Source organism: Caloenas nicobarica, chromosome 9 (assembly GCF_036013445.1).
Source record: "Caloenas nicobarica isolate bCalNic1 chromosome 9, bCalNic1.hap1, whole genome shotgun sequence".
NCBI classification, from domain to species: domain Eukaryota; kingdom Metazoa; phylum Chordata; class Aves; order Columbiformes; family Columbidae; genus Caloenas; species Caloenas nicobarica.
Window position 1 is genome coordinate 18,236,913 of NC_088253.1, and position 17,253 is coordinate 18,254,165.

Below are 17,253 nucleotides of genomic sequence, written 5' to 3' on the forward strand. Positions count from 1 at the left end.
AGGAGCTGGCGGATGGCGGCGGCGGCGGGGCCGCTGAGGGGATGGAGGGCGGTGAGCCGGGCGGCGGCGGCGGGGGCCTCCTGCAGCAGATCCTCAGCCTTCGCCTGGTGCCCCGCGTGGGCAACGGCACCACCACCTACTCCAGCCCGCTCTCCACCTTCCCAGGTACCTTCCCCGCCGCGGGGCCCGCTCGGAGCTGGGCCCTCCCGCCGCCCGCCGCGCTGGAGGCCCCGAGCCCGCCTCACGGCCCTTCTCTCCACAGAGATGTGGTACGGCGTCTTCCTCTGGGCCCTCGTCTCCTCCCTCTCCTTCCACGTCCCGGCCGCGTTGCTGGCGCTCTTCACGCTCAGGCACCACAAGTACGGCCGGTTCATGTCCGTGAGCCTCCTCCTCATGGGCATCGTGGGACCCATCACCGCCGGCATCCTCACAAGTACGGTAGATGCTCGAAAATACTGACCGGGTGGCTCCGTAGGGATCAGAGGTCGCTTTCGGGAGCACATCGAACCGCAGCATTCCCCGGGGTAGAGAGAAGATTAATGTTTTGGCCATATTACCCCCTTTAAAAGAGTTTGACCATCCCACCCATCGAGCCCTTTGGTGGGGGTACCAAACGTGCCCATCAGGTGCGGAGTCAGCTGGGCTTTCAGGTTTCTGAGCACTTGGAGGAAAACACTTATAGGTTTGGTGTTTGTGCCCAGAACTGGGTAATTCTTGCAGCCTGCGGGCTCTGCTGTAGAGGATCTTGTGATGAGAGTAGGTTTGAAACCGCCCCAACCTGCACACCTTCTGGAAGCCTCAGCAGTTTTACCACCAATTTATCCATTGCCACCAGCGTGTTGGTTACTGGCTGAGGTTTGTCACAGTAAACACTATCTGACGTTTCTGCCAGCGCGTGCACAGGGGCTTAGGGCTCTGCCCCACAGACCCCCTCTGTTCTCTGCCCCAGATCCTCTGAGACTTTCCCCTTCTTCCCTATGGTACAACAGTGTCTGTCTCGTGGCACCCATCACACATTCACATTTCAGCTTTTTCCCCTCTCCGCAGGTGCTGCCATTGCTGGAGTTTACAGAGCTGCAGCGAAAAAAATGATTCCCTTTGAAGCCCTCATTTTAGGAGTGGGTCAGACGTTCTGCGTGGTGGTGGTTTCATTTCTACGCATTTTAGCCACTCTCTAGCTCTTCCTCAGACACTGGAGATCACAAATCGAAGGAAAAACAAAGGATCTGTTGCCTGCACCAGCTCTGAAGCAAATCATGACGGACTGGGACTTGACGTGTGCTTCTCCACTGGTTGAAGGATACATGATGGCCTGCTCCTGCCTCTGGTGTGACTTGAAATTAAGCTAAAAATTGTGATTTTTTTGTTACTTTTTGGTAACATTAAGTGCCAAGTGAAGAGGCCCGTGTACCTTTTACCAGTGATGAATCGTAGCAATGGGACGTCACGAAGATGCGACACCGTCTGTTCTGGGGTAGTGGCAGCACTAGAGCGATGTGGTGTCTTCAGAGCTCACTTAATGCTTTGACCTGTTGCTGCTTTGTTTGCAGTGAACCCAAAGCTCTTTTAATGTGAATATTTTAAATGAGAAACTTAATTTGTTTTCCTCCTGACCCCAACATCCTAACAGTAGGTCTTGGTCATAGTGAATTTGGGAGCAGCAAAAGAAAAATAATTTTAGACAAATGAAAGTGCAAATTAATGGCCGAGAGCTGTGACTATGAATGCTGTGGCAGGGGAAGTAACCCATGTAAAAAGGATTGCTATTTTGGTGAATTTTATTAGAGTGAAGCTCTTGAGGCACTGTGCACCTTCTGCCCGAGAGGCGCAGCACAGCAGAACGGGCACTGCCCATGCTGGAAACCCCCGGGGGGTGTGTGAGCATGTGGCAGCTGCTTCTCAGGCTCTCAAGGAGACTCGTATATTTAAATTCTCTGTTCTCCTTTTACTTGCTGATCATGTTTACGTGGGCGTGGCAGATTTGGGCGTCTTCACTGAGGCACGAACATCGCTGGCTGCTTCGGAGGCTGCGCTGGTGAGACCTGCACAGCTGGCACTGGGTTGTTGTGACCTGAGGTGGGAAGCGTGTCCTGTTTTCCACACCTGGCCTGCAGGGTGTGGGTGGGGGGTGCCTGTGGGAGTCCCAGGAGGAGCCTGGTGCTTCCCGTGTCCATCAGGGATGAGCCATGTAAACACAGCCCCCAACCAACCCTTACTGGCAGCAGGGTCTCCTCTAATGAATTATTTTAGTTTGGTTTTGGTGACTTTTAGGTAACTCTCAGCTCTGGCCTGGAGCCGTGCCGTGTGGCCGGGGCTCTCAGGTAGCTGGCTGGGTGCTTTCTGGGGGTTTGTTTTTTTGGGGCCCCTGGGGAAGCTGCAGTTGAATCCCAAGGATGTGGCGTGACCAGCCTGTGGCTTTGCGTGGTCCATGCTGACATTTGCGTGGGCTGTCATGGGAAGGCACCGTCTGTGTCCACTCTCCCAGGACACACATCCTGATGGTGTTTTTGCTGAACTCCGGTTTCCAAACCAGCTCACCTTTTGTACCTGCAACATTTTGTAAGGCCAGTTGTCTGCCATGAACCCCATGTCCTCTATGCTGAAACAACCCTCAACAGGGCCCTGTGTTTATAACGAAAAATAATTTCTCTCCATGTACTAACTTTTCTGGAGTGGTCTCTTGACAGCTGATGGCAAGAGGTGTTTTCCAGGAGTACTTACTGAGATTACTCTAAATTCAAGGAATAAAGCTGTGCATTTTAGGAAAGACTTTAATGTGAATCCTTCTCCTTAGGTGGGTGAGGTCAGAGTGGTGTAACATATACTAAACTCTGGATCTTCGGAGCGCCCTATGTGCTGTGCTGCTTGTAGAGAGCTGATCTTAGAGGAGATTTAGTTTGGACATTAGAAAAAGGTTCTTCACCCAGAGGTTGCTGGAGCACTGGAACAGGCTCCCCAGGGAGTTGTCACAGCCCCAAGCCTGACAGTGTTCAAGAAGCAAATAAACAACACCCTCAGACCAGACACGTAGTGTGAATTTTGGGGTTGTCCTGCGCAGGGACAGGAGTTGGACTCGATACTTGTGCGCCCCTCCCAACTCAAGACATTCTGTGATTCTTACTGTGGCATCCCCCAGGGGAAGCATGGGCCCCTCCTCCCTCTTTGCTTCTGCCCCCAGTGAAAAAGCAGGAACAATGACTTCTAGATGTCTTTCCCCTTCCCGCTTCGTATTTCAAATGGCTGCAGACAGTGTGTGCCCGGAGTGCCTGGTTTCATTCGTGTGAATTATCCTGGATGGATTAAAAGTCTCTCGTGGGACTTAGACTGGGCAGATATGGCCTTACCTTTCAGGTGATGCTAGAAATCAGTGTCCTGGGCACCCACTGAGCTTTCCCTGCCCCAGTGCCTGGTGTCCCTCAGTAGCGACGACTAAGCTGATTGCAACTGGGAAAGCACTTTATCAGTGTGGCATGTGGTGCGGGATGAGGACAGTTCTGCAGTTGACGGGACAGGCAGGACACAGATCTGAGCTGGTAAGAGCTCAGAACAAATGAAAAAAAATTGCTCAGTAAAACCACTTGGTGCTGGGCAGACTGAAAACCTGTTTTCTACCCCTTGTCATCTAAAAGTCTGGGTTGTTTTTTTTTTTGTGGGGGGATCTGCTTTGCTTCAAGAGCTGGCAGCTTGGCCACTGCTTGGAAGTTGAGTGCTTGGAGCCAGTGGTGCCTCTCTGTGCCCAGGAGCCCTGAAATTTTCAGGGAATTCATGCATAAGTGGCAAAGAATCAGCTGCTGACTTGTCTGGACAGGTATTAGCACAGGGGGTGTGTTCTTTGTGCCACCTCCGTACTTGCAGAGCATCCTCTGCTCCCCTGACTGCCTTCCTGCCCTCCCTATCCAGTAAAACCAGCTCCAGATGGGGAGGAGAAGCAATCTGGGGTTGATGCACCAGCTGGCAGATTCCTCCCCTCTCACCACAGCAGTTTAGTCTTCCCTTTGTGTTCTTTTATCCTAAATGAGGTGAGTGGAGGAATCCGTTCAGTTTGCAGCAAGTGTCGGTAGACTTTACTCAGTCAAACTTGCCAAAAGCTGCCAAGAGCTCATAAAAATGTCAATGCTGAGAGTGTCCTGGGCCGGGTGGTGCTGTGAGCCCCTGGCCAGGAGCGTCGGTCAGGGGAACACCGTGCAGAGAAGCTGCCTGCCCTGGAGAGATGTCACTGCTAGAGCTGAGACTCCTGGCCCTGCTTTCTGTGTGCAAACGTCCTCTGTGTGGGGCTGGTTGAGGAACCGCCTGACTCCCTGTCCCGCTAACACTCGCAGCTGTTGTGAACAAATCTTTGTATGATAGAGAACTCTGTAAATTTTATTTTTCTACTGACACTCCTAATCCTGGTGGCGATCATCAGTAAATTCTGTAATAACCAAGGTGAAAGGAGTTGTGTGTTTCTGCTGCAGGGTGACAAGGGGACCTGGGTTGTGCTTTTGGAAGTGAGCCTTGCTTCTGCCTCACATGGGGCAGGTTTCTCCCTCCCTGGGCAGTCTGTGCCAGGAAACGTTGTGGTTCTGGGGGTTAATTGTGTCTCTCTCGATCAGCGCTGGACATGTGGCTGCAGCCAGGCACTGCCACCCGAGGTGACATCTCGCTGCTGCTCAGCCATTGGGATGGGAGTCCACATCCCTGAGGGGAGGTGCAGGGTCCCCGCAGCCCCAGGGCTTGGTGCTGACCCCTCGGGGTTGTTCTCACCCTGGGGAGGGGCTTTGCCAGGGCTGTGGGTCAGTCCCCACATGCCACTTGGGCACTCCTGGGAGGGCAGGGTCCCACTGTCCCCTTGCTGCTCTCAGGATGGGACACTACACCTCACCTGCACGGCTCCAGCTAAACGCAGGGCTGGAGCAACACCTGCGCTATGAGGCCTGCGTTATTTTATATCTATGAACAACCTACAAAGATTGAAACCAGGAAAACAGTCTTTGTCAGAGGGTGGCAGCTGTGGGCGGCCGGCATTTCCCAAGAGCTGGTGACCACACATCTTGGCTGCTCCCCCAGCACCCCGGGCGAGTCTGCTGTGGGGTCAAAACCAGCCTGAAAAACACACATCCTGAGCCAGCAGTGATCTGCGGGGGCTTTATTGGCAGTAAAAGGTCAGCACGTTCTCCTGGTTCCCACGGGTGAGGATGACAGGGGGTCTCAGGTCCTGCGAGAGGGTCTCCAGCCAGGCCATGTAGAGGGAGCTGGGGCAGCGACCCTTCCTGCCGACGGGCAGCGTGCTGCGACCGCAGCGAGCAACAGGTCAGGCACAGCCGCCCAGGCCGAGCCCCCTCCTTACCCCTCCTCTCAATCCCCCACTAATTTGCAGATTATTTCCCTAAAAAGCGGCAACGCCACATCCTCTCCCACAACAGGACCCAGGCCAGGCCCCTTGGTTCCTTCCAAGGGCTTTTCCGGGGATGCTGCACCGCCCGGCTGCAGTGTTGGGGTGTCTGTCCGGGATGTCCCCGCGCAGGGGAACATCCAGAGGCACCATTTCTATGGGACAAGGGTGTTTGCTGGCACCTACATGGCTACAAGCGCCGCGTCCCGCGAGTAATCCAGCAAAATCTCGTTCAGCCTCACTTGTCGGAGTGACTGTGGAGCGAAGAGGATTGACAAATGCAAAATAGTTGTTTGCAAAAAGACTGAATTTTGTCTCAAAAGCAAGAGATCCTTTGCAGGAGCTTCCGCCAGCACTGGTGCTACCTTGGCTCTGTTTTTATTGACCTCCTCGTCTGAAATCTTCCAGGGACAGCCTTGCCTCATCTCGGCCACTGTGGCCTCGTCTTTGAAGCCGTCGTTCAGCCTGAAGGGAGCGATCAGGTCGTCAAACCTCTTGATGCTGCAAGACAAGCAGATGGTGCTGTGGAAAGGGGTCCAGGCGAGTTTGGGGGTCAGGGGGAGGCAAAAGGGTAGGGTGGTGGTTACTGCTCTGGTCGGGGTTTCTGGTTGATGTCGGGGAGGACGTGGACCTCGTGGAAGCTGAGGCGGAACTTGCTCAGCAGTGAGACGATGCTGCCGGAGGGAAAAAAAGACACATTTTCCACAAAACAGCAGGGCACGGCAGCTCTGGCAGGGACTGACCTGGCACGTCCCCAGTTTGCACCTGTGCCTTTCCCAGCCCACAATCCCATTGATTTTTGGAGGAGCGAGGCAGAGCAGCCAGGTCAGAGCCCACAGATCCCATCACAGCAAAGCCTGGCGGGAGCTCGGGGTGGGGAGGCAGCAGCTCCTGCCACCTGCCCATGGGGGACAGCAGCTCCTGCCACCTGCCCATGGGGACAGTGGTGGTGGCCGCGTGGCTCTGAGGGACTGTGGGGCACAAGCAGCTGCCATCACTTACGCTTTCCTCTCCTCGTCCATCCTGTTGATCTGCCCGCCGACAAACACCCGGATTTTGCACTTTCCCCACCGCTTCTTGCGCCCCAGGAGGTAGGGAATGAGCAGCGTGAGACCTGTCCCCAAAACACCCGATGCCAGACGTGGCAGTGGTGACCTCGCGGGCTCACCAATGCTGTCTCAACGCCAGATGCCAGGGATGCCCTGGCACCATTTGGCAAGGACCGAGCCCTCCTGGGTACCGTGATGGAGCTGCTGGGATTGCATTAGCTGGACAGACGGATGGCAAAGAGCCACAGCAGCCAGAGGTGAAGGTTACCTCCGTCGTCGAAGAGCCAGTAAATATCGATGGTTTTCTTGCCCTGCTCGCTCTGGAAGATGGTGTTTGCCTGCCGCTCGCCAGCCAAGGCGGTGGGGTCTGCTGCCAGGGCAAGATGGCCCCAATGTTGATGAGGGGCACTGCCAGCCCTAGTGAAAGGAACCGCTTCCTCCTGGCCGCAGCCCTGCTCCCCGAAACCCACACCCCTGCCTGCAAATCTGGCCCCCAATAATAATCCTCGGAGCTGGGGATGCTCCAGGCAGCCCCCAGCTGGACCAACCTGTGCCTGAGGCTGCTCTGCTGCTGGCACCGTTCTCCTTGGGGTGCTCTGCTGCCTCGAATGTGGGGTTCACTGGGGAGGGAGAAGAAGAGCACAGGCAGCAAGGCAGTGCCTTGCTGTCCCCATCCCCTTCGATCCCAGCCCTGGAGTGGCGTCACCACCAGGACTGTGACCTTCTCCTGGGGACACAGTGCTGGCCGGCACATCCTACAGCTCCGGCACATCTCTGAGCATCCCTGGCTGCCCAAAACTGCTTACCATGAGCCTGCATCACTCGGGAAACGTTCAGCCCATCCTTCATCCTCATTAAGCAGATGCCATACTTGAAATCAAAGGCGTCGCTGGAAGGAGGGAGGAGAAGGCAGTTAACGGTGGCCGGCTCACGTCGGGTGGCACTGCCAGCCCAGTGGACCCTGCACATGTGGCCGCAGCATCCCCGCACCCAACGGCGGGGCCACCACCGGGTGCCAGTGTCCCTGGGGGGCGGAGGAGCCAGCGTGGCCGTACTGCAGGATGCCCACGTAGTCCTCCAGGCTCTGCGGGGACGCTGTCTGCCAGTTCCTTTTGTAGCCCAGCACCAGGGTGTTGGGTCTCATCCTCCCGAGGCCAGCAGCCTACAGATAGATGTCCCCATGAGACCCCTCTGCAGGGACAGAGGGGTGCAGGTGGTGTCAGTCTGCAGGGGAGTGGTGCAAAGAGGGTGTTTGGAGGTTGGGGAGTGGGATCAAAGCCCTCTGAGCAGCGATGGAAGAGGATGGACCGTGACAGTCAATGGCTGAGGGTGGCTCTACCTGGATGAGCATTTGGATGCCGCTTCGCAGATCCTCAGCCACCACGTTTGTGTAGAAAGCCTTGATCTTCCTCTTCATAAGCCACTTGGTGTGCCCGTCTGCCGTCAGCCGGGACTCCGGCATCTTCAGCTTCCGTGGCCCCTGGGGGGAGCAAGGGCAGGGGCTCAGGCACAGGTGGCCCCTTCCAGCTGGTGGTGTCACCACCAAGGATCTCCAGCTCCTCTCTTCCCAAAATCACGGGCAAGACTTGTGTGCAACCACTGCGCACATGGGAGGTTGCAATCACGGCAAAAAAACCAGTGAACTTGGGACTCGACAGCCAGCGCGCACGATGCCAGCAGCCCCGTGGCTGCGGATGAGCTGGCGTTCGCGGCACCGCGTGTCCCAAATTGCTTTTGAGGCTTCAGGGCTGCCCTGTCCTCTGAGCAACCACCTTGTCCTATCGCATCTTTGCCTTGGCAGTTAATCGGCAAGGAGAAGCCATTAGCCCACAGGGACATCCCAGTGTTTCGTTAATCACTTACCAAGCTGGAGATGCTTCCAGACAAAACATTTCATCATAAACAGGCACATTTCAATCCCCACCCCCTGAGTCCCCCAGGACACATCTGGATTTCCCAGCCCTCTGCCCACAGGCGGCTGGGGCCGCCAGGACAAGGGACCAACCAGCTTTTGCAGGTGACTCACGATCAGCACATTGCCACAGAGCATCAGGCTGAGGTTCTTGGTGAACGTCCCCACGAAGTCTACCAGGGCCGGGCGGAAATTGGGAGGGCCGGTCAGCACCAGGCACTGTGGTCTGCAGGCAGCAGGGGGAAAGGGGGCGAAGGCTGGTACTGTGGGGGCACCGAGCCTCTCTGGGACAAACCGCGCCTCTTCTCCCACGCCCGGCCAGTGGCGACTATAGGGAGCTTCTTTGGGATGAGACAAAACCCTGTGACTGAGGGTCCAGCCTCACTCTCTGGTCTTTTTCTATCTGATGAGGCTAACGTGTCTGTACCTGCCTGGTGTGGAGAATGCAAGGTTTGCCCAGCTTTCCAGCTCTGCCCACATGGCAGACGTGGGATTTTGGAGACAGTCACATTTTGCTGGGGCTCCTCGTTACCAAGGATGGTGGTGAGGACGTGGCCATGGGCATGAAGCATCCTGGGTTTGCTGGTGGCAGTGGCTGGCTCTGCATCCCCCCTCCCTGCGTGCCCAGCACCGCGCCACGCCGCCCTTGCCTGTAGTTCTTGATGTGCTCGTCCACTTCGCTCAGCCCCACCGAGTAGCTGAGGGCCATGTTGTACGAGCTGGCCTGCATGGAGGAGCCCCAGTTGACATCTGCGTGGGGAAGATGGATTAACAACAGGGCCAGACACCTCCTGGAGCACTGCCGGTGCTGGGTTACTGCCACGCACCCGGCTTTTTGTAGAGGACGTATCCCAGGAGGAAGACGATGATGCCGAGGGCAATGAGGGCCGCCCACCAGGTCAGCAGGAACATGATCACCACTGAGATGGCAGCCCCGAAGAGCGCGGCCCACTTGCTGTAATACCGAAAGGAGGGTCGCCAGCCTGCACGAAACACAGACAGCGGCCGCTGCCGGGATGGGGAGCTGGACGGGGAGCCACGGGGCACGGCATGGCACAGCCCGGCACAGCCCACCTGGGGAGTTGGTGATGGAGGCGTGGAAGCAGCTGAAGTTGATGAGGGCGTAGGAGCAGAGGAAGAAGTTGGAGATGATGGGGGCGATGGTGTTGAGCTCAGCTGCGGGGAGGAGGTGGAGAGTGAATCATCAGTGGTGGGGACTGAGCCACTCGGCTGGCGGTGGGCACGGGACGGCACTGGGGTGGCGAGCACCTACCGATGAGGATGAAGCCGACGGCGATGACATAGGTGAGCATGTAGCCACGGATGGGCTCACTGTTCCTCCCGTAGCCCTTCCCAAAGAAGCCTATGAGAGGGTAGAGCTGGTCCCTGCAGAGACACTGCGGGGAGACACACACTGGGGACAGTGGCTTCACCGAGGACACGGGGTGACAGCGCCATGGTGGCTCTTGCACCCGTAAGAGCAGAGGCTGAACTGGCCTTGTGCCTTCCCTTATCCCATCATCCTCGCTCCAGGGCTGCTCGTGGCCACAAATCCCCGCAGCGCTGAGTGTGCCCAGGAGCATCACCCACTGCCAGGGATGGGGATGGGAGCTGGGGACGTGCACACAGCACCCCCTCACCTGGAAGACTTTGGGGGCTGAGACGAGGCAGGCCAGCGCCGAGGAGAGGGTAGCGCCGAAAATCCCCGCCGTGATGAGGGGGGCGAATCCGGACACCATGCTCATGCTCTGCCCCAAAACCAGGCAGTCAGGAACCCTGGCACCCCCAGCACCAACCTCCACTCTGGTCCTGAGAGATTTCCAGCCCCTGGGCCCCATCCTGCTACACTCAGAGCTTTTCCATTGACGTTATTCAGGCAGCAAAGTGCAGCCATGTCCAAAAGCAATCCAAAGAATTGTGTCCAAAGAATCACAGAATCATTTTGGTTGGAAGAGACCCTCAAGATCATTGGGTCCATCTGTTAACCTAACACTATCACTAAACCACGTGCCTAAGAACCTCATCTAATCGTCTTTTAAACCCCACCAGGGATGGTGACTCCACCACTGCCCTGGGCAGCCTGTTCCAATGCCCAACAACCCTTTTCGGGAAGAAATTTTTCCTAATATCCAATCTAAACCTTGCCTGGGGCAACTTGAGGCCATTTGCTCTTGTCCTACCAAGATGTGCTCCCTGCTGCACCCCCGTTATACAGGTGCTTTAATAACATAGGCGCCTCCTGTGACGCCAGGAAACCCACCCCTTGCAGCACAAACCCAACCAGGAGCAGGGACCGGGGTGGGTGATGGCCCCGAGCAGCACCTGGTAGTAGTTGCTGAGCCCGTATTGGCAGCTCTGCCGCTGGGCGCAGGCGGTGAAGTTCCAGCCGAAGGTGCAGGCCAGCCCCTCGCAGCCCGGCGAGCCCACGGCCACGCTGTCGTTCAGGCTGCCCGAGGCGTCCCGGACCACGCAGGCGCCTGGGGGGACACGCAGCCCCACTCAGCGCCCGCTCCCTTCCAGCCCCCCGGCACAGCTGGAACGGGGTTGGCATCTCTCCGCGGTTTCACACAACCCATCCCCACGTTCTGCTGCCTGGGACATCCGCCAAGTCCCTGCCGTGGGGCTGCCCCACTGCACGGTGGCTGTGAGCAACGCCACGAGCTGCATTGCCCACCCGGGAGGACTTTACCCCCCGTGAGGTTTGGCACCCGCAGCGCTCGCCCCAGGGTGTCACTACCAGCTCCCACCACCTGCATCCTCCCAGGCCACCCGATTCAGGGGACAAGGTCACACCCAGCTGACCCAATGATGTGCCGCTTACCGATGGTAGCAGAAAGTGCCAGGTATGACATGGTGGTCCAGAAGATGGCCATCAAGGTGCCCTTGGGGATGGCCACGGCAGGATCCTGCCCAAGGGAGTCACAGAGAGATGTAAATCAGCTTTTCCAGCAGCAGCGCTAAAAGGGCATTTTAACTGCAGCTGCTGTAGAAGAAGAATTTTAATTTATTGCAACACAAAGCTGCAGAGAATCTCCTGGCTGAGCCTTCCACAAAGTTTCCAGAAGAAATAAAATAGAGTCTAAAAGTTGGATCAAAATAAACACTCTGGGTAAAACAGAGCTTGAGCCCTGAGAAATGCTGACTCAGGCAGCAATAGGCAAAACCCACCTTCAGGTCACCTGAAATGTTGGCCCCAGCCAGGATGCCTGTTGCCGATGGGAAGAAAATTGAAAACAAGCTGAAGAAGGAGCCTTCGGGTCCGCGCCAGCTGGGTACGAAGTTCTGGGCAAAGATATCAGCTGGGGAGGAAGCAGAAGAGAAGCATTTGGGGCCTCCCAACCGCCTTTCTCCTGGCTGAAGCATCTCAGCACTAGATGGAGGCACATAATTGATGGTGGGTAACCCATGGGAGGAAGACATCATGCTTCTAATGACATCTTTCAGCAAAGAGCACCTTCCCATAGCAAACTTCTCCCCCAACAAAGAGCGGGGCTCCAGCGATGTGCTTGGACCTGTTAAGCGTAACCCCAACCTGTGGTGGACCCACCTCGGTAGCTGAAGAAGCCCTTTGATTGCTTCTCGGCAGTAGCCGGGATCACCGTCCCCACCAGATAATTTATGAAGGAAACCAAGATGACCAGGAAAAACAGTATCTGTGCCTGCCAGAGCAGAAACAGCTGGCTGAGGGGTTGGGGTTTGGGCACTGAGGGGGTGAAAAAATCATTAGGAGAAACCCTTGCCTGTTTTGGGGGAGCTATGGGCATCCTCCACTCCTTGGATGCCCGGTGGGCAGCGGGGACAGCTCTTACCAGCCCAAGGGAAGAAGGCGAGCGCAAGAAGTGAGCGTTACCTTGGCCTCCCACTCCATGCCGGCCAGGGAGATGCCCAGCAGCACTGTCACGGTGACAACCCCGATGATGCGGATGTCATTGGTGGGGTCCACGATGAGGGAGTTGTGCTCCTGGGGAGGGGGAACCATCCGCAACGTGGAAATAACCCTTTCCCTTACCAAACCACCAGGATTGCCACAAGTTTTAGCAGCTGGGGTCGATTATTGGTGGCCCAATGCTAACGCAGATGTTGATAATTAATACAGCTTGTGCGGGCAGGAGATGGGGGTGGAGGAGGTGAGGATGGAGGAGGTGAGGATGGAGGAGGTAGGGGGGACAGGACCCAGAGGACACACTGAGCCGCTTTCTTACCTGCAGCAGGTCCCGGACAGTTTCGGCGAAGCCCACCGTGTGCATGGCCACGGCCACTGCATTGGCGAAGGCAAAGATCAGCCCGATGGAGCCGCCCAGCTCTGGCCCGAGGCTCCGCGAGATGAGGAAGTAGGTGCCCCCTGAGGTGACAGGAACAACCTGGGTGTTGGCTGCCTCCCCCACACGTTTTTGGGTCCCTCCTGCCCCGCACAACCTGTGCCAGGAGTTCACGTCCGCGGGGCAGCCCCAGGATGGCTGGAGGGGACACACTACCTGACTTCACTTTGCCGTTGGTGGATATGGCGGAGATGGACAAGCCGGTGATGGTGGTCACCGTCACAGACATCAGGATGATGAGCCATGTCAGGGCTGTGGGCAGAGGGCACCGCTTTGTTCCTGCATCCCCCCCAGCCCCACAGAACACCCCTGGGCGCACAGACCACCCTGCACCGCCCCACACTTGGTGCTGCCAGCATTTCCACCCTCTCCTGGGTGTTTTGGGCCACAGCGAGCCTGGTGCCACCGTCCTGCCCGCGATGTGCCGCAGCACCCACCGATTCCAGCCTGGGCGGTGATCCAGGGCAAGCGCAAGTAGAGGATGACTCCCCAGATGTTCAGCATGCAGCGAATCTGGGGGGACAGAGAGGGGGACTGGCCACCAGCGTGCGGGCACCGGGGGTCGGCTGGGGCCGCACCGGCTCTCCTGCTCCTCCGAGTGAAAACCAGCCCACCACAGAGGGCAGGGAGTTGTTTGGAGTGCAGACACTTGTGAAAAATATATATATATTGGGAAAAAATGTGATTATGAGGGGCAAATGCATCCTGCCTCTGCCTGCAGGAGTGGAAGGACAGGAGGATGCTCCGTGGGATGGGTCGCACTCACCATCACACCCTTCACCCATCCGAAGCGGACGGGCTCTGGCGTGGCGGCTTTGCCCGGCTGCCCCGCCGGCTCCTCCAGCCCGGCCTCCATCAGGCCATTGCTCCGCTGTGGGTCGGACACCGGCACGTGGAGGCGGCCCGGGTCGGGCTGCAGGGACAATGGGGACACAGGTGAGGGCGGGCAGGGCTGGAAGCAGCCAGGCATCCCCGGGGGGAGAGCTCTGGCTGGGTGCACAGCTGGGAACAGCTGGATTATCCCTCTGGCTTCTCACTGGGTTCATTCTTGGGATGTGCACATCAGCACAGCATCAAGAAGCGGGTGACATGGTGCCATGGACACACCGTGGGCACCAGGGGTTGCCGACGGCATGGCCAAACCCCGCCTTACCTTGAGGATGGAGTGCAGGTCCGCCAGTGAGGGTCTGCCCTTCCTGCCATCGCCCACCCCCTTGCTGTTGGCATAGTGCTCGTAGGCGGGCACCACATCCACCGTGTTGTAGCCGAAGGTCCTGGTGCAGAAGGTGCTGCCGGAGAGGTGGGTGGGGTGGGCGCTGTCACAGCCGGAGCCCTCGGCGGGTGCGTAGGGACCCCGGCCGCCCTCCTCCGTGCCCAGGAGGGTGCTGATGGTGAAGCGGCCGCTGCAGCGGGACGGGGTGACGGGCAGCTCCGGGACGGGCAGCTCGGCCATGACCCCTGCCCAGGTCCCCGCTGGCGGTGCCTGCCGGGCGAGGGATGGGGCGGAGAGGGGCTCCCTGGCTTTATACCCGGCAAAACCGGAGTGAGGCGACCGGCACCCACCCACCACCATTGCTAACGGGGGAAAAGACTTGGCTCGAACCACCCCGAGCTGGTCAGGGGGAAAAAAATAGCCAGAAGGGATATCAAAACGGCTGTAATCTGTATTGCTGACTCACAGTCTTAGATGGAGGTGGCGATAACGGATTTGAGATTAAGTCCCAAGGACAGATTGGCAGAGAAATGCAGTGCCGAGTTTGCCTCCGGCCCGGCCCTGACCTGGGAACATTCAGTTCCCATCGGGATTTATGATGGGAAATGGCAGCAAACTCCCCCACACACTTGCCCTTCCCTGGGATACTGCCCCAGACCCGGCAGATCCCGTAAATCATCTTGGCCAGCCTCCGAGCTGCTGTCTGTGGAACTGAGCTGTGCTGGATGCGGGAAGGAAAACAGCCGCTTTTTCTCACAGTGAAACCAGGGGAGAGGGGACAGTGTGACACTGAGGGATGGGAGGGATGTCCCTGCCCAGGATCTGGTGCTGAGGGGCTGGGAAGGGGATGGAGGCACCAGGGGACACAGAGAAGCAGCAGACACTGCCCCTCCGTGATTGCCCATGGCTGGGGCTCATCGCCCAGGGTTCAAAACTCCCCCAAATCCCATCAGCCACTTAATCCCTTCCCCACACCACACAAAACAGGAGCTGAGGCTGCTCAGCATTCACGTACCGTACGAGCAGGTGAGGATGGGGGAGGGATGGGCATCTTTTATACCTCTGCAGCCCCGCGTCACATGTGCCCTTAAAAGCAGTTACAGATAAGATCGGCGAAGACAGCAAGTAAGGCAGGCAATAAAATTTGCCGGCCCAGTCGGCTTTGCAAGTTAATGGAAAATTGGGGCTGACCGCCCTGCTGCCTCTGGCTGTCTTTTGCATTCATGCAGAGATTTTAACTGGCTTTTTGAGGACTTGCTCCAGCCCCCTTGTATTGTTTGTGCACGGAGAGACACCGTCCTCAATTGCACAAGCTCCACACAGGCCAGTGCACATCTGCTTACCTGGGAAGTTGAAGGCAGACAGCCCTGCCCGCATCCCTCCCCTGCCTGCATCCGCAGGGCTCAGCCCTCCCAACGCCCGGGCATTGCGGTGCGAAACGCACCAGCACAGGCAGTGCCGCTGCCGCTCCTGACACCAGGTTTTGTGAACAGGGAGAACGGTGAGATGGGGTCGAGGAAAAAGCTTCACTCCAGCACCTCCTGCAACACTCCCACACAGCTTCCACTCCCAAACCAACAGAAGCAGCAGCAGACTCATGCCCAGCAGGAACGGTTTTATTGTAGAACCTCATTATTTCATTAAAAAATGCTAACTTGCCCAAACCACCACAAATCACAGAGTTTCTTAAACAGGGGAGGGGGTCTCTGTTAAACACAGCGCGGTCAAAGATGCTCGGGGAGAGCCATGAAGAGTCCAGATGCTGGGTGAAGAGCGAAGTGAGTGGTATGATGCAACCCTGGTGTAGTGAAATAGCCGGATAGTAGGATGCGCTTGTCGTCGGCCTGATTCACAACACCAGCTGCAGCACCAATACCGGAGCCGTCCGGCGCTGGGAGCTGCCAGGAGAGGAGAGCTTTGGGGCACGTCCCTCCAACCCCTCCGCTCAGACGGTGAAGAGGTGCCAAGGTGCTTCTGCAGGACTTTCCCTCACTTCCAGCTCATCCCCCGCTGCATTTTGTCTGTTAAATACACCAAATAAACTTGCATCGAGTTAGGCTGAGAATGGTTCAATCAATACTTTACATATGGCTTCTTTTAAGTTTGCCAGAGCACTATATTCCAACAGGCCTTACGTGAAGGTTTAATTGTCCCGTTTCCATCCTGTGGAAGATGGAAGCTACCACCCTGGGTGACACGGGCCACGGGAATAACACAGGGGCTCAGCACTGCAAACCCACGCTGCCCAGCAAGACTCAGTGTCTCGGCGCTGCAGGGAAGGAAGCCTGGGAAGAGAACACAGATGGTTACCTGGGTGGCTACCGGCAGCCTGCCCTGATGGGAACAAAGGGATCATCTCCCACCCTCCTCCAGACACCATTTCCAGCCCTTCCAACTTCAGACCCAGTCAGGAACAGGACAGAAAAGCTGGTACAGGGACATGAACAGTGGCAGCGTTTGAACACTGTCCCAACTCCAGGGACACAGAACTGGAATTACCAATATCCCCTTCTTTCTTCTAAGCTGGAAGGAAAACAGCTGCTTCCTTGAGAGGCTGGGGCTTATTAAGGTTGGGGAGACATAGAAGTGTTGAGAGGGTAATAACAAGAACAAAATTGATGAAATTCATTATTTCTGAACACAATTCCCTCAGCTTCTGCAAGGAACAAGGTCCAAGTGCTGTGTCACTGTCTTAGACAAACAGAGGAGACGTGGGAGGTCATGGGGAAGAAGGAGAAGCCACCTCACGTAGCAGGTTTACTCCGGTGAGAGGGCCTGAAAAACAAAACGAAAAAATCAGGATTGAGACACAGAATCTGCAGTCAGTGGGGAAATCCAAGAAAAGGCAGAGGGAGTAGGAACGTATCGCACAGGCTGTGGGCAGTAGCCTGACTGCACGACCAGCTGAGCCGAGCATACGCCGGGGTAACAGTGCAGGCACCACTGAAAATATTTAGAAGAATTAACGTTGTTGGAGGGGATAAAAAACCCACAAACACCAAAAGAAACTGAGCTGAGAAGACAGAACCACTGACACCAGCTCCACTGCAGTGCTCAGGAGGGGCCCTCAAGGCACCTTTCAGCAGGTTTTCTGCTTCTTGGCAAATGTTACATTCTCACAGGAGCTGGTTGTCTCCCATTAGCTCAGTTCAGTTTTTACCAGCAGTCCATGGTTAACCTCTAGGCAGAGCTTTAACTTTTTTTTTGTTCCTTCCTGGACAGGTAACATACAGTAGAAGTTTAAAATGAATATTCCTAGATTCCCCTGCAACTCCACTGTAAATCCAGATCACATCAACTCGGAGCTCGATCATCACAGGACGTGCAGACGGTGAAGCTTTAAGAGCCGCTACACTGATAGTGCGGCACTCGTGGATGTTTTGCTACCC

General features: G+C 56.7%; 2 protein-coding genes across 3 annotated transcripts; one reads left to right on the forward strand and one right to left on the reverse strand.

The window, feature by feature from the left end:
- The first annotated feature begins 23 nt into the window (after positions 1-23).
- On the forward strand, positions 24-4,425 carry TMEM170A (transmembrane protein 170A). The gene is made up of 3 exons (XM_065640889.1): positions 24-165; positions 263-433; positions 1,048-4,425. The coding sequence occupies exons 1-3, from the start codon at positions 42-44 to the stop codon at positions 1,176-1,178; spliced, it is 426 nt and encodes a 141-aa protein (XP_065496961.1). The 5' UTR covers positions 24-41; the 3' UTR covers positions 1,179-4,425.
- A 700-nt stretch (positions 4,426-5,125) lies between these two features.
- SLC12A3 (solute carrier family 12 member 3) lies at positions 5,126-14,104 on the reverse strand. 2 transcript variants are annotated; one of them, XM_065640681.1, is made up of 26 exons: positions 13,805-14,104; positions 13,418-13,564; positions 13,089-13,164; positions 12,808-12,903; positions 12,535-12,674; positions 12,183-12,293; positions 11,880-11,991; positions 11,501-11,631; positions 11,154-11,238; positions 10,655-10,809; positions 9,973-10,080; positions 9,606-9,729; positions 9,407-9,508; positions 9,160-9,315; positions 8,983-9,082; positions 8,447-8,558; positions 7,760-7,900; positions 7,476-7,582; positions 7,227-7,309; positions 6,990-7,040; positions 6,689-6,790; positions 6,374-6,485; positions 5,959-6,045; positions 5,737-5,872; positions 5,558-5,625; positions 5,126-5,267 (listed from the first exon to the last, which is right to left on the reverse strand). In XM_065640681.1, the coding sequence occupies exons 1-26, from the start codon at positions 14,102-14,104 to the stop codon at positions 5,126-5,128; spliced, it is 3,084 nt and encodes a 1,027-aa protein (XP_065496753.1). The 2 variants fall into 2 exon arrangements, with proteins under 2 accessions (XP_065496753.1, XP_065496752.1); XM_065640680.1 differs by having other exon boundaries at positions 6,969-7,040.
- Positions 14,105-17,253: the final 3,149 nt, after the last annotated feature.

Bases quoted from the DNA above. Each gene is read 5' to 3' on its own strand.
- TMEM170A (XM_065640889.1), top strand. From the start codon at position 42: ATGGAGGGCGGTGAGCCGGGCGGCGGCGGCGGGGGCCTCCTGCAGCAG. The intron at 166-262 runs GTACCTTCCCCG...TTCTCTCCACAG, and splicing joins CCCGCTCTCCACCTTCCCAG to AGATGTGGTACGGCGTCTTC. The intron at 434-1,047 runs GTACGGTAGATG...CCCTCTCCGCAG, and splicing joins CACCGCCGGCATCCTCACAA to GTGCTGCCATTGCTGGAGTT.
- SLC12A3 (XM_065640680.1), bottom strand. From the start codon at position 14,104: ATGGCCGAGCTGCCCGTCCCGGAGCTGCCCGTCACCCCGTCCCGCTGC. The intron at 7,583-7,759 runs GTAGAGCCACCC...ATCTATCTGTAG, and splicing joins GCATCCAAATGCTCATCCAG to GCTGCTGGCCTCGGGAGGAT. The intron at 6,486-6,688 runs GTAACCTTCACC...TTTTGGGGACAG, and splicing joins CTGGCTCTTCGACGACGGAG to GTCTCACGCTGCTCATTCCC.